Genomic DNA, 22,689 nt, shown 5'->3' on the forward strand with positions numbered 1-22,689 from the left:
ACTCACAGCTTGGCTCCTGTCAGATACACAATCCTGGAACTGGTGGCCATCATACGAGTTGTAGAAGAAACCTGTTGTCACAATTTATATACTCACTAAGTCCTTTAGGGCATTATAAACTGAGTTAACGGGTGATCGGAGTGGGGGGACTTGATTAATTTTTTTTTTTTTTTGGTGGAAGGAGCTTTAAACTTGCTTCAAATGAAGAGAGGATTCAGATACAAATACAGATCGGGAGGAGGGGCCTTGATTAGAGGGACCAGAGGAGAAAGAATCTGATGCTATCTGGAAGGGGGAAGCCAGCAAATGAGTGGGTGCCTCTAGAGCTACATCCTGGTCCTCCGGTATCTGGGGTGAAGGTGGGGCACTGCAGAGAGGAAGGGCTGCAGTAGCTCTGCAGGGAGACTGCTGGGGGGAGCAGGGAGTGCCAATAAGGAGATTTTGGCCTCTCACTGCTATTGGTTGCAATAGTTGTTGAAACAGAACTGCCTATACTAAGCACCAAGTAGACAGGGCAGTGAGGCTCTGTGGTTTTGATACTAGTTAGCCATAAAGCTTTCAATTCTGGGGAGCCCACAAAGTGTACCCTATTTCAAAAAGTGAATTCTATGAGCATGACCAAATTGATTTGCACAAGCCCTCCCCAGACGTTTTCTCTAGAAGGAAAACAATTGTGGGGTGTCATTACTTGTTTATTTAGTAACTGACGGCTACTTATTTATTGTGTATCTGACACAGCAAAAGGCATTCTTTACAGCCTTTGAGGTTATTTTAAGTAGCTCATAGTCTGAGCTTTTTTATATGCTATTTATTTATTTATTTATTTATTTATTTATTTATTTGAGACAGGGTTTCTCTGTGTAACAGCCCTGGCTGTCCTGGAACTCCCTCTGTAGAACAGACTGGGCTGGCCTTGAGCTCACAAAGACCAACCTGCCTCTGCCTCCCAAGTGCTGGGATTAAAGGCCTGCACCACCACCACCCGGCTGTATATGTTAATTTAGTAAACAAAACCTAAATAAGATGGTCCTATATTTACAGAAACATCTAAGACCAGCCCCAAATTGTACCTTAGTAAAAACAGGATCCTCCCGCCATCTAAAATACAGCAACAGGCAGGCAATGGCGTAAGTACATACAATTCCTGCCTTTTAGGATCTCTGGCCACACTTTCCGAGTACCTTAAGGCTTGTCCTGCTAAAAGTAGAAATGGACTTTATTAAGTCAAATTGAAACCACAGGTAAATGGGGGGGAGGTCTCTTCATTTCAAAAGAATTTACCCAGAAATTCTTTAAAATAGTCACTTCTCAAAGTGCAATTAAAATCATTTAATTTTATGTAGTTAAGGTCTTCAGAATGTTAAATAAAAAGTGACTGACAGACCAGAGACTAGGCAGTCAATCTAGTGCCCTATGAGTTGTTTGAGCAGTGTGATCCCAAACCAATCTTAGTCGGACCCCTGTAGGGTGGTAGGATCTTTGGGTTTTTTTCAACAGATGGAATTTCATTTCAGATTCTAAAACAAAAGGAAAAAAAAAGATTTCCAAATGACACCATGTGGTTTGCTGAGTCACTTTTCTGACCTGGCTCCTAGCTTTTAAGAGTTAGAGTGATATTTGCAAAGAAGACTCCAGGGCTGTGGATGAGATTAAAGGTCGTTTGGTAGGAACGAGCAGGTCAGCAAGACAACAAATTAGAGAGACCACACCAGTCACGCATGCTCTTCCGATTTAGTCTCTAAGGTTACACAGTCCCTGTGTAAGATGCTCTCGGCATCTTCCAGGGCAGAGAAAGGCTTGAGTTCCTATGTGCATGACAAACACGAAAGCAAGAAAAGAATGGGAGGTTGTATTAGTAAATTTATGTTAGAGCCCCACAGTGGAAGCCTGGGAGACTCACCAAGTATCTATCATGAAATAAAATTAGGAACCCGGGTTTACAGACTCCCTTGGGTGCTCTGAAGTCAACAAGAAGGATAAGGAACCTGCAGGTAGATGAAAGAAATAAATCCTGTCCACTCCCCCCCACCCCTCTACTGTTTCCTTCCCAGAACCAGGCAGTCCACATGGCCAGCCTTTGTTCATTAGTTTACCAACAGCATTCAGGTTGTTCTTTGCATCCCTGATGGCTACGGCAGACAAAGGATCCTGCTGTCACAGGTGTCTAGGGGCTTTTCGGTTTTTCTGCTTGGGGGCTGGCTTTCCACTTCACTGCAGAGCGCACTCCTTTACAATCCCCCTTGCCTCCGAGATTGGAGCTTCACAGTAGGTTAGGGGCCTGTACCAGCTCAAACCGCGCCTCCATTTTGATGTAAAAAAGTCTTAGAAGAGTATTGTCTTAGCTGGGTACCTGATGAGTCACAGTCCCTTAGTTTTAAGGATGACGTCAGGGGAGACCGGTAGCCCCTCCCGCCTCCCTCCAAGCCTTCAGTGGAGAGCACACTGGGAAAGACCCAGGGTGGCATTTTTACATTACTCTTCTGTATGGAAAGGTAGCTTCAGGAAGCTGCTGGAACAGCCCTAATTCCTGTTCACTCTTAGCTCTCACTACCAGCAAGCCTCCTGGGTCTCTCTCAAAGGGTTTTCACCTCCCTTCCCTTCCTCTTTTTGTTTCCTCTCCTCCCAGTAGTGCAGTCTGGGCAGCTTCTCTGCCCCATAATTTGCAGAGGCTGCAGAGAGGCCTCTCAGAATGCCGGGTCTTATGAACGGGCAGAAACCAAAGGTTCTCATCAGGGCCATTCAGGATACTTAAAGACTGATCACACAGCTCCCAATGCTTCTTACAGCCCTATCTTCCTTAGGGCTTCAAGAGAGCTGGATCCTAATAGTGTTGCCCATTGGGTTATTTTTTTTCCTGAGAGCTCCTAGGTGGTTAATTCTCCCGCAGTATTTCCTGTTGAGGAGGCCTTCCTTGTGCCAGAGAAATGCCTGCATGGTATAAGGCAGGGCTTGGTTCCTAGCATACACAGTGCTTGGTTCCTAAAAACATTTTACATTGAAAAGTGAGCCTAGATACCATTTCTCTATCTGACTTAATAAGCTTGGTTTTGAAAAAAAAATATTGGTTGGTGCTATCATGTGTGATAAGCCTTGAGCAGGAAGGAGCATGGGCTTCGTGCCATTTGTATTTATGTCAGCCTTGCATAAGCGTAAGTGTGTGTAAGTTATAATCCTTCTTAGCTACCTCCCCTGATACAAATCTTTGTGGACTTCAAACATTTACTTTATTAAGCACATTTGTTATGTGACAAATCTGGCCAACACACCATTTTTAAGTTTGTGCATGAGGCAGCAAATGTCAGAAATAAATGAAAAATAAAATGCCAGTACCTGGCTCAGTTCTGATATTTGCCCTAAAAATTAAATTTCATATCTCTAGCTTCTAAGAAAAAAATGTTCTTCGTTACCTGGTGCCTTTAAAATAGTTTCCTTTAATACCCTCATACAAACACTTGTCGTTCATCATATGCCTTTATAATCTGCCCTAAAAAACACTCCACTAAGTGGCTACGACACATCTTTTATAGAATGTCAAAAACACAAAATTGTTTTGCTGTTATATAACTGCTGAGTTTTCTCCTGTTGTTTGTTTTCAAAGAAGCACCATCTTTTTATGAGGAAAGTGGCGTCCGGCGACTGCAAAACGGAAGGTTCCCTTCTTTCTCTGCAGTTCACTCCCTAGAGATATGCCAGTTAGCAACAGGGGGAGGAAAGAGGAAGCTTACTAGTACATTTTCTCTGCTTTTATCAGATGAACTGAGCAATTTCAATGTCTCTCGGTTCTTACAGGGGCCTTCAATAGGAGGAAGCGGAACTCCATCTATGTTACTGTGACTTTGCTTATTGTGTCCATGTTAATTCTCACGGTGGGCCTCGCTGCAACGACCAGGACCCAGAATGTGACTGTGGGAGGTTACTACCCAGGAGTTATTGTAAGTACAGAGAGCAGAGGTCACTCTCTGTCGTTTGCTGGCTACAGAGTTAAAGACTCTACTGGGCTGGTTTTCAATTGCCTTAGAGTTTTTAGCATTTGCTCCATTTCCCTCCCTCTGTTTCTTTGTAACTATACAGACAGGTGACTCTCCTTAGGAAAAACACAGGACTGAAAGAGACTTAGAAGAGTCCCAGTGTCTTCCTCAACTAAGATTGAGATCCTAAACCTGTCATATTATTGTCTAGGGCGTTGGTTTTCTGATTGAAGACATGGTCCTTTTTAGCAGCATCCATTTTAGCTAAGTGTTCGCCTTTGAGGTGTTTTCCTGTGTGTGACAGAGGCCACCTGATCTTCCCTTGAGTCTGAGAACACCAGCATCTCCACTTTTCCTGGCCAAGAGCCCTCATTCACTTGCAAGGTGGTCCTCCCAGGAAAAGGTGTGTGATATGTGCATATTTATTCATTTGTAAATCACATACACACTCACAAAATGTATGTAAAATGGAAATTCAAACTTTAGATGAAAATGAAACTCCAATTTTAGTATCGTTTTATACAAACACTAAAATGTTACAGGATGTTATGTACGTTGTGTGAAGTTCAAAGAGAATACCTACAAGTCCATATTTCAAGTGGCCCATGAGCTATTTGTGAATATTTTTGGTTGGATTCTTATCAGGCATGTTTAAGTTGTCATCAGAGCCACTGGTCTTTAAAAAATTCTTTAAAATATGGCTCTTACAATGTGTCTGATTTTAAAACTTATACAGGAGGCAGAATAGCAATTCTGCCATTTTTTACTGGTCATTTGTTATTAGGATCAACTTCAATTTGTAATTCCCCAATAGGATTTCCATTTTGTTAGTACTCACTTGGTTAAAACTTGATAATCTAATCTTATCATACATAAAATGGCCTACCATTAACAATTCACTACTTGGAATTTGCCCTCTTTGCAAAGGATGGCACCCGTGATCTGGCCTTCCTAACGATAGAGAAAAGCCAGTGACAGTCCATTTATGGAACATTGTCATAACGTCTGTTTTCTTGCTTCCGATAAACAGTAAATAAGAATCAAAGTTCTTAGTCCAGTGGATTGTTTGCTCTCCCCTGCAGTGCGTGCAATCCATTTTCTCAATGGTGGAATTTGCTATATAAAAATAATCTCATTTACTAGCTTGGTAACATAATGAGACTCTGTCAAAACAAACAAAAACAAAAAAAAATGAATAATACTGTTGAACCCCAAATCTTCAGTCTAGAGATCGAATCTTATTTTATTTTATTTTTAGATTTATTTATTCATTATGTATATATACAATGGTCTGCCTGCATGTGTCCCTGCAGACAGAAGTTGGCACCAGATCTTATTACTGGTGGTTGTGACCCACCACATGGTTGCTGGGAATTGAACTCAAGACCTCTGGAAGAACAGTCAATGCTCTTAACCACTGAACCGACTCTCCAGACCCCTGAATCTTATTTTAATATCAATGAAATGATTCCTGAATTGTAATTGCTAGAGAGTAGGAAGATGTTAAAAATGGTTCTTTTTTTTTTTTTTTTTAATTTAAACAGCAAAGAAATCAGACACGATTTTAGGTCTCAGTCTGTCTTTCTCACTCTCTCACTCAGAGGAGAAGAGGTTAAGGATGACGCCTTTAACAAGCCATCATTGTGAGTGACCAGCTTGGAGCCTGTTGCCTAGGTCACCAATTCCCTTCCACAGTCTCACTCCTCAAGAGCCTTTTGAAAAACTGGGCTTGACGTTGGGTCTGACGTAAGCTGAACCTCCTTCAAGCCTAAGGCTGCTGATGGAAGTTCTGCAGTTTGGGGGGGAGGTAGGGCTCCCCCAGCTTAGGGCAGGTGTCTCACAGACCCCGGTTGGTACCCAGTGCCCTTTGTTAAACATGTGATGCAAGAACTCACCCTGTCCACTTCCTGTGGTGAGGCAAGAAAATCAGCTGTCAGCAGAATTGGGTTTTATTTTTAAAAGCAAGCAAAGGGGAGGGGAAGAAAGAGAGAGAAAGAGAAAGCATTTTGGTGGCTTGGAAAGGAATTTACAGGGTCTTTGTGACTTTGTGTGCTTCAGGTTGCTGCATTAGTGAAATCTCTCCAACCGAAGAGCAAATGCTCAAGCCAGAATCCAGAGTAGCTGCGGGCGAAGGGAGGGTACTTTTCATGTTAGTGCAAACCTTCTCCGTAGAATATCTGACTGTGGGAGGCTAGGTTGGAATACATTAACAATGGAATAAGGACTCATGATTGCTGTTATTCAAGTACTTGATGTTCAGCTAGCACTGGTAATTGAAGCAGCGGGGGCATTTCCCCTTCTCCCCCCACCCCCAAGCCGTGTGTGTGTTTCACTAAAAGTAAACTTAATCAGATATAATGTTGCATCCCTGCCCTCACGCTGGTTTAACTTTACAAATTTGCTCTCTCTGAATGCTTGTGGATCATTTATTTAAAATGGGTTTTAATTATACAGAGTGAAGCAGAAACGATAGCACATAGAACAGTCAAAAAATACATTTACAGCCGGGCGGTGGTGGCGCACGCCTTTAATCCCAGCACTTGGGAGGCAGAGGCAGGCGGATCTCTGTGAGTTCGGGACCAGCCTGGTCTACAGAGCTAGTTCCAGGACAGGCTCCAAAGCTACAGAGAAACCCTGTCTCGAAAAACCAAAAAAAAAAAAAAAAAAAAAAAAAAATCCATTTACGTTTATAGGTCAGACAGTGTTATAGCAAATACAATTAGGACTCCTACCTCTGCAGCAGTAAATGCCTGAGAACCCAGATTTGCCCTGGAACGAAGGGCTTCACTAATTGAATAGTTTGAGTTATTAGGGAGAAACGGTGACTTCCCCACCCAGGTATGAACATGAACCTGTGCTGAGTCTGTGAAAAATGCAGATCTCTCCTCCATATCCCCAGAGATTTTGATTCTGGTGGACTCTATGAATGTGATTTCTTTTATAAGCTAATCTTTGACCAAAAAAGTAATACAAGCTAAATATACATTTTACTAGTCACCCCAGGGAAATGTAATTTAGGTGGACCCAGAGGCCAGATGGAGAGATAAAACACGCTTAACAGTAAAACCAGAGAGAGTACAAACCAGACAGAGTATTTTGAGATTCTGCACTGTCAAATTGGTCATTTTGAATATAAATTATAGTTGTATGGATCTGTGAAAACATTTCAAGTTATCCTGAGCTCAACTATTTTGTTCTCAAGTCCAACTAAATGTGTTAGCAATGCATGAGAATTTGAATGTTCAAAACATAAATTACGGATAAAATATCCGATTACAAGAAAATGGACACACATTTCATTTAAATAGTAAGACCTTTGGCATTTCAAATGCAGTGAGGTGTTTAATATGCAGTGAGGCATATTATAATAGCATGCTAGCTAGTCTACCTGAGTTATAATGTAATGTTGTCATTCTAAGGTACACACACACACACACACATGCCTCTTTAAGGATGAGCTAACCTGTACAGGCTGAAATGTAAGGTTTTGAACCATTTGGACTGATAAAGACAAACTGGCTTATGATTTTTTTTATTATCCTCCAATATTTGAGGCATCTTCCATTCCTTTTTATTTTGAAAGCCTAAAAACTATCCATGAGCCTTGGTTATTGAATCAAGCTGAAAAAGGCTGGGGCATGGAGGAAGGTTGCTCCATTCATTCCTCTAAATCTTTTCTTGCCAGGAGAAGGAAGTCTGCAAATGTGTTTCCCAAGCAACCCACAAGATGGAGTTGGCCCCTTGATCAGCGAGGAAAACCTTTCTGGCGTTTTAGTCTCAGGGTTATTGTCCTGTAGGGCCCCGTGTTTTCTTTCAGCACAGAAACATGGGAGCTTCAATCCATTTCCTGGAGAGGGCTAGTTGATTGAAAACCGTATTGAGTCACAGTGGGATATCAGCAGACAGGGACAATAGGAACATTCAATAGTGTAGAAGCCTTCTTGGAGCCGCATGACTTTCTTTACCTGCACACATAAGGACTCTGTAAAGAAATGTAAGGACGTTGATGTCCAATGGTATTTTGAGTACTTAGGAAACAATCAAGAGCCCTGGAGAGCTGGGTTTTGTGATTGCTGTAAATTAAACAAACATTGTTCTAAAACAATTTCTAAACTTCCTGAGTGCATTTTAAGGATATAATTTGAATCCTGATGTGTTGAACAAACTTGTTCAATGCCACAAGTGTCTAACTTCCATTGTCTCCTTGTTGGCCTGGTTGCATGCCATGCAGAGCTCTCTGAAGAAGTCCTCAGTCTGGCCTCCTGCTGCTTCTGCTTTTCACAGCATCGCCTGCTTATAATTTGAGCTTTTCTGCCTCCAAACTGCCACTTGCATAGTTTTCCGAATGTTCTCTCTATTGTCTCCACTAAATTCTGTCTATTATTTTACATAACAGGATCATTCTTAAGCTACTGAGGTTTACAGTGTTACCTATTATCTTTGAACTCTCTTCCATTGAAGCCTCTTATTCCTGGTTCCCAGAAAAGACTCTTATTTTATTTTGTGTTCTCTGTTGGACAATATCCTCATTTATTTTTGTTTATACAGGTCCACAATTTCTTGAGCAAGGTATACTTCAAGATTTAGACTTTAATTTTGGAGAAAATTATAGTGATAGGACCTTCTAGCATTCCAGTAGGACTTTGGAAAGCAATACAATCAAGTTCTTTCATAATTCTGTCATAAAATATGAATTTTAATATAAAGTAGGGTAAAGACTGTATTTTAAAAAACTCATATCAGTTCAAGATCAAGTTTTACCACCGAATTGGGCATCAGAATGTTCGTTTAGTTTCCAGAGATTTTTGAATTTCTGGGTTATAGAAAGGAATTGTGGACTGTTTTAGCTAATAGTAGCATGAATTCCTTGAGCCTATCTCACTGTTCTTGGCATCACATCCCACCTCAACATCCAACTCCAAACCATAGATCAAACACAAGATATGCCACAGAGTATTTGCCCAATTAATATTTATTTGAGCCTCTGTCTTGGGTGTCTGGGGCAGTGGATAGGAATAGGAACAGGTAATAAGGTCCAGTTGCGAAAGAGTCCATCAGCTAGATGTGATGGCCCATTCCTGCAATCCCAGCATCTGGGAGCCTGAGGCAGAAAGAATGACAAGTTCAAGGCCACCTGAATTACAAAATGAAGCTTTGTCCAAATTTAAAAAAATACCCTCAAGCCAGAAATCCATAAAAACCTTCCAATCTGACTCTAATTTCTAGTGATTGGTATTTTTTATGTGATAAGAGGAGAGCAGCCAAAACAAAGAAAACCAGTTATTTGTTCAGTTAGTGGAAAGAACTGTGGAAATCCAAAGGTCTAAACATTACCCAATTCCTTGAAGCTCTTGATGAGGAACCAAAAAGTACCTTGCCTTTTGGAGGTCTTGAAAGCTACCATTACCATTTTTAAAAAGTGTTCCTTTTTTATATGCATGGGAGTTTCTTCCATGTATATCTATGCACCATGCCAGAAGGGGACCTTGGAACCACTGGGATTTGAGGTACAGGTGGTTGCTAGTCACCATGTGGTTGCTGTGGAGCAAACTCAGATGCTCTGGAAGAGCTAGCCAATGCGCAAACCACTGACCCCTTCATCTGGTCCTTGAGAGCTAGCATTTGATTAGAAGCAGCTGCCCATTTTCAGGAGACTGGTGGCTCCTTTATTTTCACCCCCTGAGCTCTCCCTCACTCTATCCCTGCAGAGAATACTTTCCCTAAGGAGTAAGACTCTGTTACTTCAAAGTCACTATTCTATAAATACTGACCTGGATGTGTAGCACATGCTTTTAATTCCGGCATGCAGGCAGATCTTTGTGAGTTCCAGAACAGCCAGGGTTACATAGTGTGACCCTGTCTTAAAAACAACAACAAAACCTACAAGTAGCCACTGACCTCTAAGGCCTCAAGATGTGACTGTTGCTAACTAGATAGTCTGAGGGCTAGTCCTGGCTTTGAGATGAATGGGGTATACGGTTCTTATAATTCTCTAGACTTCTGCTTTCCCTTCTGCCAAATGAGAATGATAGTAGCACTTTTAAACTCTGTATCATTTCTATAGTCAAAGCTGGGACACAGGTATACATTCAATGTAAAGTTCTTAGACATAAAGTCTTTCAACAATACAGGAAAGTTTATCTGCCTACAACCTAGGTAAGTGATTTCTTTCATCACTCAATAGATGTTAGTTCCTTGCCTACCGACCTCCACACATCCTCTGAACCCATATAACATGCCTCCTCTTCTACGGAAATTTAAGGGTACCTTTTATTTAGCAGCCACATGCTTCATTTCGTTTGATCCTTGTAACAACACTGTCTCATAAATACTTTGATATTACCATTTTAAAATGTTTAGATCACATTTATCTATTTATTTTTTAATTTTGTGCTGAGGGTAGGGTGGTGAACATGAGCAGGCATGCCACAGTGCAGGTGTGGGAGTCAGGACAATTTGGTGAAGTTGGTTCTCTCTTTCCATCTTATGGATCCTGGAGGTTGAACTCAGGCTATCAGGCTTAGCATCAGGGACCCTTTCCTGTTAAGTCATCTCATTGGCTCCATGATGCCCATTTTATAGAAGAGAAAGCTGAAGCACCAAGTGTTTCAGGGACTGGCCCAAGGTCACATGGTTTATGAGTGGCAGAGCCAGGACTATGATCTGGAGTGAATTCCTCTCAGATCACAGAGTCCTGGGTTTTTTTAAATATATATATCCTGTGGTCCTTAACTTACAAGACTGTGAACTCTTGGGGGTCAGGTGTGATGTCTCTTTATAGATTTGACATAAAATTTTTGTTGTGTTTTACACAATTGAATGGGTTGGACTGTGTTGGAGGAGGCTGCTTGTTGGTTCCCAGCTGCTCGGCTAGCTTAGACCCAAAATAATTACACAGAAACTGCATTAATTAAATCACTGCTTGACCCATTAGCTCTAATTTCTTCTTGGATACCTCTTACATCTAAATTTAACCCATTTCTATTAATCTCTATATAACCACAAGATCAGGTCATGGCCTACCAGCAACGTTTCAGCATGTCTGTTGCTGGCGGCTCCATGGCATCTCCCTGACTCCACCCTCTTTCTCCCAGCATACAGCCTAGCTTTTCCCACCTAGTTCTGTTCTTTCCTGCCTTAGGCTCAAAGTTCATTAACCAATAAAAGCAACACATAGACAGAAGGACCTCCTACACCATTTCCCCTTTTCTGTTTAAATAAAAAGGAAGGCTTTAACTTTAACATAATAAAATTACATATAACAAAACAGTTATCAAGCAAGAATTACAGTTATAATATTTATATCTACTTTATCTTTTATCATAACTAAGGAAAACTATAACTATAACTATAAATTCTTCAACTCCATCAAAGACTCCAGAAGGATATGATATTACCTAAGTAAACAGGAAGTGCTTTGTAAGCAACTTCCAAAACTCTAGAATTGACAAAGACATACTGCTGCCTAGACAGTCACCCAAAGTTCGTCTATACCATTGGAACATCCATCTTCAGCCTACAGACCCATAGTATCCAGCAGATTTTTTTCCATGAATCATGAAATTTCAAAGACAGTTCTGCCTATATTGGCAGTTTGTCAGTCACTTTCTTTTGTATCCTGCATAATGTCTAGCAGACTCTTTCATGAAGCAGGAACTCCAAAGAATCATCTCACTTTTAGTCAAGTTCATCAGTCATTTCTCTGTGGGTCCTGCATGTCTAGTTCTAGTCATGCAGTCCAGGCAAGAGCAGTTTCTTGCCCAAATGGCTAACCAACTCCATAAGAAGACTCTTCAATGCCCATCACCTTCTTGAAGTAGCTTGGTGCTGCCAGGAGCAGATGTGTCTCACTGTCATGAAAAGTCTTAGGTTTTTGAACATTTTAACTGCCATATTTTGAAGGTCTCTGAAAGATTGGAAGAATACCTATTTAACTGAAATATATATTTATACATCTACAAAATCTAATAGTACCTTAAGGAAGGAAGGATTTATTTCAGCTTCTAGTTATAGGAGACATAATCCTTTGTGGAGGGGAAGGTCTGGCAGCAGGTGCTAGAGGCAGCTGGTCACACTGTATTCTGAGGCAGACAGCAGAGTGATGATGCCTGCTCATCCTCTATTAGCTTGCCCCTGTTCATGAAATGGTCCTGCTCACACTCCAAGTGAGTGGTCTACCCTCCTCAGTCAAATCTCTCTGGAAACACCGGCACAGGTGTATTTCCGTGGTGATTATAAGGTTTTTTGTTTTGTTGTGGTTGTTGTTGTTCGGTAAGGTCTCACTATGTTGCTCTGGATGACCTGGAGCTTATTTTTGTAGATCAGGCTGACTTCAAACTCACAGAGGTGAGCTTTCCTCTTCCACAGTGATTCTCACTTCTGTCAAATTGACAAGCAATATTAACCATCATGCTGTCTTAGGGGAAGATTGCTGTTTGGGTTCAAAAGATAGTCTATAAATATCCATGGAAACTGAGAAACTGGTTAAAGGATGTATTTTCCCTGTAAGAAGTAATGCTCTGAATTTCTAGTCTCCACAAGTGGCTCACAACATCATAGCGTAACATAATACTTCATTGAATTCCTCCATAAAAATAAAGCTATGAAACATATTAGGAGGAGAGGAGACAAAACATGGAGATGTTTATGAAATGAAAGAAACAGTGACAGAATTTTCCAGGTCAAATCATGTTTAGAGCGGTTCCAAAGTTAAGTGTCTTTTGCATCAGTGAGATGGCCCAGCAGGTAAATGCACCTACCACAAAGTCCAACAACCCACGTTCAGTCCCTAGGGCCCCCAGGTGATGGAAGGAAAGAACTGACTCTTTTAAGATGTCCTCTGACCTTCAATCTCACACCATGACACTCGTGTGTGTGTGTGTGTGTGTGTGTGTGCTGTGTGTGAGTGTGTGCATGTATGTAAATAAATGAATGTAATAATAACTCTTAAAAACTTAAATGTCTTTAAAAATGTAATACTAAGGGCAGAATGGCTTCATAGTAAAGAGTACTGGTCATTCTTCCAGAAGACCAGGGTTTGATTATTCTCTGTACACCCACATGGTAGCTCACCACTACCTGTAATGCCAAAATCTTTCTCCCTCTTCTGACCTGGAGGACACTGCACACACATGGTGCATAGGCATACATACAGGAAAAATAGCCATCCACATGCAATAATACATTTTTAAATTAAAAATACGATTCTAGTCACTAGAACAAGACAGTATTTTCTCAGTACTAACTATATAGCAGGTGCTATGCAAAGTTATTTGACTGTATTGTTTGAGTTAATCTTTACAGAGTTCTATAAGATAACATTACGGTGGTCCCTTCTGTTTTACAGACAAGGAAGGCTGATTAGTCAGTTCTAGATTGCACAGACATTAATAGAAGATCTGGGATTGCATCACACACAGGCTAGTACGTTGGCCATGATTACATAAGTATACTCTGAGGCAACACATTGTAGCTGTACTTGAAAGAATATTGAGAGGGAGAAAAGCACATGTCAGCTGTTGCAGGAGGCTAATCTCAGGAGGCTGGGATGGGGTGGGCTATCATTCACACACATCAGCTTTGGTTTCCCAAGAATGGTTGCTGGTCCTGCAGAAGGAATCTTTGCTTCCTTTCAGTCTCTTCCATTCTTGGGATCCTGAGGCAAACAGTTCCCCAACATGGTCGCATCAGAATCAGTTCTTGGGTTCATTAGATTTCCCAGCCTAGATGCAAAGCTTGGGAGTTAGATTAAAACAGATGCCCTGTGAGCCAAGATACAGCTGCAGGTGCAAGGCGAGACTGTTAGTGAGGTGAAAGAGAAATGGTGTTAAGATTTATTGGTCCATTTCCACCACTTTTTACTTCTTCCATTTCCATACCCATCAATAGCTACTGGTTAGCGATCATTTTCAACTGAGACCGGCAGGCTCAGTCCACTAATGGCAGAGCCTAGAGGGCAGTGGGATCTTCTACACTGAGCCATAATCCCAGCCACTTAGTCAGGGAAATTGTTTTTCAGGGTTTTACACTGCCATTTCTGTTCACCCTTTAATGAATGCTTTCTGTCCATAAATGAAGCAGAGATGAAAAAAGAGGGGAATAAGTGCTAACATAAATTGCAGTAGGTCAACCACAAATATAGGCTTTCAAAAAAGGTTCTTTTCTATTTCTATTTTTTTTTTAGCATGCGTTAAGGTGCTTGCTGATTCCTAAAGTACTTCCTGAGTTTGATTAGTATGCCTGATGCATCAAAAATTGCCTTTGCAAACCTTTATTCTGTAATCCATGCTTCAGAGTGCAAGGTCCTTTTCAAAACCAGATACAGATCAGGCAATAATGTATGCTTTTCACCATTATATGTCTCTTACAGAATCACCAGTCATATGCTAGGTAATGGATATTAAAATTGAAACAGACAGGCTCTAAAAAGCTATAGTTGACCTTTCCCTTTCATTTGGGGGCACAGGAGTTTCTTTTTTCGGTGTGAGTCATTGCTACAAGAGAAAACTGCAAATAATAGAATATATTTTCCCCGTACATAGTGTGTTTGTGTAAGAAGCTACATGTGGCTTTGACATTTACACTCTCCGTTCTTTTCCACTATCCTGAATCATGGCCAGGGACTAGAATTACTGTGTGGGCAGGTTGATTGTCTTTCTAAATGCTATGTTGCTTTACAGCTTGGCTTTGGATCATTCCTTGGAATCATCGGATCAAACCTTATCGAGAACAAGCGGCAGATGGTAAGTTTTCACCATTGTAGGAAGCTCAATGTTTATGTGGATGACTAGTAGCACATCTCTTAAGCTTGTGCAAATTTGGCCACAAAAGAAACTGTTACTTCATCTTTTTCCCTAAGCCTTCAGAGAACTTGTCTCATAGTGAGCTGGTGGTAGGGACTGGTTTGCATCTTGCCGAGTGTTTCCTGACTGACCTGCCCCATCTCTTTAAGCTTTCTCCTTCATTCTCAAAAGAATTCTTCAGGCTGCTCAATCAGGCTGCTGTTCTGGCACAGAATGCCTGTGTTTCTGTGATATACAGTACTGCAGCCCTGAATTTTTGGTTACTTTCATAGCTTCCTTTTGGTTACATAAGGATTTGGAAGCATCTTCACAAAGGGTTTTTACCTTTTAGGAGATTATAGTCTAGGGGACTTCAATTAAGGAAACAAATGTAAGCTGGGCATGGTGGTCCTGACACTTAGGATGCTGAGAGAGGAGGGTCAGGAGCTCGATTCAAGATCACCTTTGAATACTTCTTGAGTTCGAGGCCAGCATGAGCTACTTGAGACCTAGTCTCAAAACCAAAACCAAGACCCGAACTAGAAAGATAAAGAAAGTAAACACACTTAAGACCTAGATCAGACAAATGAAATTTATGGTCTATCTACAATATCTTTGTGTCTTTGCCATCCCTAGTTACAAAGCTGAGAGGAAGGGTCAGCATGTAGCAGAAGGTGAGGTTCGCCATCCTAATGCGATTTCCCAAAGGCAAGTTGATGTATTTTCCTGGTTGAATTTTGATAAGTCTTCCTCGAGGGCAAGAGGTAGAATGGATATGCAGAATTGCTAGCACAGCAGTTTTATAGAATCACAAATCAGGAAGCCTGGTGAGTGTTCAGACACTGGCCTGATCAGACTCCCCGTGGACAAGTCTTTGTGGCATCCAAACTTTGGCAGTGGGGTCTGTTTAACATCACGCTTAATAAAATGATGTAATAGCTCCAGGGATAGAACTCTAACCATGTGTTTCCCCCAGCAATATGGGAATCGCTGCCAGGGGACTTCTAATAGTTTTTCCTTCCATTTTACCTGGACTTCATCCCTTGCCAGTTGTGTTTGCACTTTGGGCTTAAATTATTCAAAATAATGGGGGAGGGGGAGTTTTAATTGTAGAGCTGATGATAGCATAGCTAATAATGCCAATTTCATGACATCGTTCATCCATTATTTACCAATCATCTGCAGTGCTGTGAAGTGAGATTTATGGAGAGAGGTTTCTGAACACCTCCCAAAGGAGATAAGTATTTCCTCTCAGCCTGCTGAAGTGGGTGAACCCTAGGGTACCCTTGGCTTTGATCTTTTTCCTTCTCCCTGGGGACTAGCTTGATGCCATGTTGTTGCCTCCTCTTTCTTCCCAAAAGCCTCAAGAAAGAAAAATGCTGATTCCATGTAGCTCAGAGGGTCACCATGGCAGACTGTGGGCTCATGTACCATGTCCCTTTATCCTTCAAGACATTCTGAAATTGTGATGCCCCCACGATTTAAAGCATTGTCTTGGTACTAGAAGACACACTTTAGGAAAAAATTTTGCTGTCTAACGTGACTAATGAATTTGCCAATCTGGTTTTGCTATTTGAAAATTTCTAGCTAGGTCTGTCTTCCTAGCCCGTTGGTGACTGGATTAGAAGTTTAAGGCCAGACTTATCCATAAAATAAATTTGAGCCAACCTGGGCTACATCAGCCCACGTCTCATAAAAGAGAAAGATTTTTTTTTACATATACCACACAGAATTTATCCATTTCAGAGACTTCAATCCTTGGAAAATCTCTCTGATACGTAAGTGTTAGTAAATTGAATGTCCCCTTTCTTCAGTGATGTACAAGGTGATGTAGAGCTAGGCAGGATCCAAGAGTCACTCTTGTTATCGTAAGTGTCCAATGTGTCATCAAGCAGCAGAGTTAGGGGGTACAAAAACAAAGGGCTATGAGTTGGTGGGCACCAGTTCTTTCATAGGCTAAGTAGCGACACTAGACACACTGTTTCCCCTTGCTGTGCCTCCATTCCCACATAAAATAAAATATAGGATTGGATTACATGATGTTCAAGGTCCAACATTTTTCTGAATCTGAGGATGGAAGGGCTATGCAGTTAAATTCCTTCCTGGATAGCATGCTGGATAGCAGCAAGTTTCTTTGTTTGGTGCTCACAGAATGAATTGATGGGCTTACCCTGGAAATTTATTAAAACAGATTGCTTCAGTTACCCTTTCTCTCCCTCCCTGCCTACTCCCATGCCCACTCATCCTGCATGACTTTAAAAAAAAAAAAGCATCCCCCATCAGTGACAGACTAGAGTTCTGCTTTGGCTGGCAGTCTCTGGGGGATTAACCAGTCTCCAAAAGCAGCAACAGCGGCAAGCTAACAGACATGTTGATTTTGTTCCCTCCTGCAGCTGGTGGCTTCTATCGTGTTTATCAGCTTTGGCGTGATTGCAGCTTTTTGTTGTGCCATAGTGGACGGGGTCTTTGCTGCCAGACACATTGTGAGTATTATTAGCCTTGAACTGAAGTAACTGTGCAACACTACAAACCCCCAGTCAATGTGTACCGAGTGCTTCGAGGGGCACACACGTACAAGGGAGAAGGAAGCTCTTCAGTCTTCAGTAGCTGGTAGTCAAGGTGACAACATCAGTGAACAATGCAAGCATCTAGAAAACTGGGCAGAAAATGGCAGAACACACCCCAGGTGCCGTAGTGGTACCACCTGGAGTTCATTGCGTCTTGAACTCCAAAGCACAGGAAAGACTTCCTGGAAGTGCTAAAAGTCTCCAAATCAACCTCCCCTTCAACAGCCACAAAGAACAGACCGTGAGGACAAAGGTACTTTTCTCTCAGACCCAAACATTGCTTTTCCCATAGCAGTGGTTGGAATGGAATGATGTACTTGGATGTCTGGAGAAAGATTAGAGCTAAAGCCTCTACCCTGAGTGCAGTCCTTGGGCTCAGGTGTCAAATGTTTCCCACTCTGCAGAAGCCATGCTTTCAGTAAGGGCCGTCCTCACTCCTGAGCCCTAAACTTGTACTGTTTATCTGGAAAAGTCTGGACTGAGAACTGCCTGCTGAGCTCCTTATAAAGGACTTCGCCCCCTTTTCAAACTTAGTTCTTTGACAATGCCAGGCATGTATAGAAATGGATCCTGATTACTATCTCCATCCCTTCTCTTTTTATCCCCTCCCACTCCCATCAACAGCCACTCCCCCTCCCTGTCTTTTTCCCAGATTCGTGATTTTTTTTATTTCATTTGTGACTTTATTTAATTTGTCCAAAGATGTCTATGTGATCATTTTATTGGGACTATGGATTGCAATTTGGTGGAATCACCAATGGGCACATACCTGAAGGCAATGGCACCCCCCCCGTTTACTGAATTTAACAGTAGGAAATAGTTCAGCAATATGTTAGGTGTTCCTGGGCCTCTGTTGTGTCCATGCCTGACTGTTAATGGGCTCACTTTTGTACATACCCAGAAAAGTCATCCATAATTGTTGAAAAATGGGCATCTCTCCCCAAAGATGGCATTTTGCAACACCTCTCCATAACTTCCAGCTCCTACATTCTTTCTGCTTTATCTTCTATAGTATTTCTTGAGTCTTGGAGGGACTGGTATAAATGTCATGTTTAGGGCTGAACACTCAACTGTCACTGATTCTCAACACCTTTTGCAACTGTAAGTCTCTGTATTTATCACAGTTCACTAGAAAGAACGGCTTCTGTGATTAAGGCCGAGAGTGATAATTGTCTACTTGTATCAACACATGAATTTAGAAGCTGGGTCAGCACTATGTTGGTTCAGCTTAACAATGGAATTAAGGTCTCCCTCAGGTCCCATGACTTCCCTCATCATGTGCTTTTAAGCAGATTTTCAGTACCAGGTATAGATTTCCTCCTATGGGGTGGGCTTCAAATCCAATTGCAGAGTGTTTGATTACCACCAATAACAGTTCTCACAAGTGGGTTCAACATTCAGGGCAGGTTAGTATTATAGTTCCGAGTGTTCAAAGCTAGGTTGGACTATTGATACCTTTTCCATGCTAACAACTTACATAGCACCTTCTGGCCCTTGTCCGTTTACCATGTTCTGTTTCCCCCTTTTCCAGATTTCTGGCCCAGGAACAACTTTCCTACTAATCCTATTAAGCATAGTTAGTACCTAGACGACATCATAATTTTAGGGTCCCACAAAAATGCCGTTATTTCTTCTCAAATAAGAAAAATGGTGATCTTTTCGGTTGGGACAAAAAAGTCTGGCACACAGCATAAATATATCTGTTTTTATTCCAATACAGTCAAAAAAAAAACATTCTTTAAAAATACTTTTCAGCTGGGCGGTGGTGGCGCATGCCTTTAATCCCAGCACTCGGGAGGCAGAGGCAGGCGGATCTCTGTGGGTTCGAGACCAGCCTGGTCTACAAGAACTAGTTCCAGGACAGGCTCCAAAACCACAGAGAAACCCTGTCTCGAAAAACTAAAATAAATAAATAAATAAATAAAAATAAAAATACTTTTCAATGGAAAAGGGGAACTGGGAAAACAGACGAGTCTTGGACATAAGAAATCATTAAGTAGACATGATGTGGTCCAAGGACCAACATCAAGAACAAGATGCAGTATTCCCAAGCCTCCAGAGCAAACTCAGTTTTTTTCCGCTGAATTAAGCTTGAAAATGAAAATGTTTCCAGAACTATTGAAAATTATATTTTCTAAAAGAGCTGAATCAGAGCACAATTAACTTATCAGAATTTTCTGTGGTGCACGTCAGCCATTGGCTAATTGTCCAGGTCATTTGAAGAAGCATCAAGACTGTGATGAGTTCTGGGTTAGAATGACCTGGGACGTCATTATTTCAATTGGAGTGCCTTTGTGAACTCTTCTTTCAGACAAAAGAGCCTACTCCTTATTTGCCAAAATCAAAGGCCTCATTATTGCTAATGCTGTTTACCTAATCAGCCTCTGAAATAAGAGCCTAAGAAAGAATCTGTCTAGGGAGAAAAAATAAGGTACGGAAAAGAGATGCCCTTTCTCTGATTTGTTTTGAGGGTCAGGAATATAAATATTATTCCCTCTACCAGACTGAAATATTTTAGCTAAGAGAAGTTACTTTGTTCCAGCCATCTTTTGATTCCTAAATGATATATCAGTAATTATTAACAGTTACATTATGTTCCTCAACATAGCAATTACAGTGGCCTTTGCATATTACTCCCTGAATCTATGCATGTTTTGTAGCACTGGTTGCAGTCAGTCATAGTGTGTGCACTATTTTGTATTCAATAAGAGCCATCTTAATAACACTAATTCCTTGGTTTTTATGTAATACATTAGGTTTTCAATGTGTTTTCACATCTATTACCTCCTCCGAGACCTACAGCAATCCTGTGAGATATGTTGGCCAGGCATTATTATCCCCATTTGACAAGCAGTACTCACTCTGAAAGTCTCCATGGCAACATAGGCCTAGCAACTCAGAAGCCTAGAGTAGATTTTGATGGCATCATGAACTAAAATGGCTTCCTTTTCTTCTTCTTTCTTCCACTCATAAATGTTTTTAAAATGTATTTACTAAAATATAGTTTATATGCTGAGCAACTCATCTATTTGAAGATTTTAATCCAATAGTTTTTAGTCTATTCACAGCTAGATGGGGACATCAGATAATTTTGGAGTCTTTTCATAGAAAAACCCTATGTCCTTTGCCCATTATATCCTATCTCTCCATCCTTCTCAACCCGAGGCATCAACTTTAATAGCTATTTCCATTCTAGACATTTCATACAAAAGGAACATAGTACAATATGTAGACTTTATGATTGGCTTCTTTTATTTAGTATAATGTTTTCAAGGTTCATCCAGGCTATACCCCGGGACAGTGCTTCATTCCTTTCTATGGTGTAATTCTGTATGAATAGACCACATTTTGTTTGTCCATTCACCAGTTAAAGGGCAGCTGGGTTATTTCTACCATTTTACTATTATACACAACGAAGTAGTTAACATTTGAGCACATGTCTCTGAATGGGCTTATTTGCATTTTCCTTTCCTTTCCACTTAGGAATGGACTGGCTAGGATATCCGATAACTGTGTTTAATTGTTTGAGGAACTGCCAGACTGTTTTCCAAAGTGCTTGTGCTGTGTTATACTCACTGGCGACGTATTAGGATTCAGATTTCTTCGCAGCGTCACCAGTTGTCATTAGTATCTGATTGTGCCAGAGAGTGTGGGGCAGTACCTCATTATGGTTTTGACTTATATTTTCCTTATGTGCATAACATTTTGGATCATTGGTTCAGTGAGGGGCAATGGTGAGAAAAATCCAAACTCTATTGACTGGGAAGTTCCTATGAGTGCAGCTTTAGTTAGTTTTCCTGAGGAAAAGGACCTAGCAATGTAAGGATGGGCTTAATTTTGCTCCCAGTTTGATGCACAGTCCCTCATGGCAGGGAGGGCATGGCTGCCGGGACCCAGAGCACTGGTTACATCACATCTGCAGCCGGGAACCAGGCAGGAGAAACGCTGGTTCTCAGTTCACTTTCTACTGTTTCAGTGAGGGATGCCAGCTCAGGGAATGGTGCCCCTGCCCTTCAGTGTGGGTCTTTTCGCTTCATTTAACCCAACCAAGATCGTCACTCTCAGTCATGATCGTAGGTTAACCTAATCTGAATGATTTCTCACAAATATGCCCAGAGGCTCGTCTCTGCAGTGATTCCAGGTTATGTCAAGTCGATCATCATTAACGACCACAGCCACCTGCTTGTCTCTAAGACTCAAGGCCTGTTGCAAGTTCTGCAGTTGCTCACTTCTATGGTAGCATCATAGTCATCAGATTTTGGTGGCGCCACAATGCTGTTAAATCACAGATCCTCTGACTCTCCTTCTGTCCCAAGAGTCAAGTCTTTCTCCTCTGCAGTCTCTCTCCCCGCACAGAGAGTTGATAAGAAGGCATATCATGACCTTTCTGAGTTGACTCCTCTCTCCCTTTCAGCTGCCAAAAAGTCCAGCTCCCTCTGCTTCCCAGGCCTGAGGCTACCCGGATTATAACTTTACTTTTATTAGTGCCTTATGACTTCTAGGATGGTCACGTGATGTGGAATTTACCCCCATCCCCAGCCACCAGGAAACCTGCAGGAGTCAGAAACTCTTTATTTTACAGAATCAAATGATCCGTTATCCCACAGAACCACATCACGACTGCCCTAAGGTCGTGATACTACTCTTACTAGTGAGCATTTCTCTGGCAGGACAGTCACAGCTTTTTTCAAGAAAGCTGCTGTTGGAGCTGGAGAGATGGATGGCTCAGTGGTTAAGAGCATTGTCTGCTCTTCCAAAGGTCCTGAGTTCAATTCCCAGCAACCACATGGTGGCTCACAACCATCTGTAATGGGGTCTGGTGCCCTCTTCTGACCTTCAGGCATACACACACGGACAGAATATTGTATACATAATAAATAAATAAATAAATAAATAAATATTTTTTAAAAAGAAAGCCGCTGTCTTTTAGTTCCAATATGTATCATAAGGTAAGGCTGGGCACATCTTCAAGAAATATTTCTTCTAACACTGAACCTGCCCAAGGAAATTTGGCAGTTGTCATTGGCACCTGAATCGTTTGGTGGACATTTACTGGACTACTTAATAAAAGTCCCATTTAGATCCTAGCCAACTCGGGTGGGCTAAAGCCAGCCTGCCCTGTTGGGGAGGCCCTCTAATATCATCTCGCCATATTTCTTTGACTCGAGTGAATCTAAACTTTCCCAAGATCTAATAATTCCTGGATGCATCCCTCTTAAGTGTGTTCTTCTTCCTCTTTCTTGTCTCGCATTCCTTTCTTTTCTCCATCTCCCCGCCTGTGACCATTCGTTAGCTGGAGAAGCCGGTTTGCTCTCCTGTGTTACGATTTCTTTCTTTTCCCGGTGTAGAGATTAGAAATTGACCTTTCAGGGT

The 22,689-nt window shown here is 41.5% G+C and overlaps 1 protein-coding gene across 2 annotated transcripts in view; it reads left to right on the forward strand.

Moving 5' to 3' along the window:
- Tmem255a (transmembrane protein 255A) overlaps positions 1–22,689 on the forward strand; it is a 55,317-nt gene that overhangs the window by 3,048 nt on the left and 29,580 nt on the right. For both annotated transcript variants that reach the window (XM_057759670.1, XM_057759671.1), the window contains exons 2-4: positions 3,790–3,932; positions 14,648–14,710; positions 17,143–17,232. In XM_057759670.1, coding sequence (XP_057615653.1) covers positions 3,790–3,932; positions 14,648–14,710; positions 17,143–17,232 — 296 coding nt within the window. The remainder of the gene's footprint in view (positions 1–3,789; positions 3,933–14,647; positions 14,711–17,142; positions 17,233–22,689) is intronic.

This window comes from Chionomys nivalis, chromosome X (genome assembly GCF_950005125.1).
Source record: "Chionomys nivalis chromosome X, mChiNiv1.1, whole genome shotgun sequence".
Taxonomy (NCBI): Eukaryota; Metazoa; Chordata; class Mammalia; order Rodentia; family Cricetidae; genus Chionomys; species Chionomys nivalis.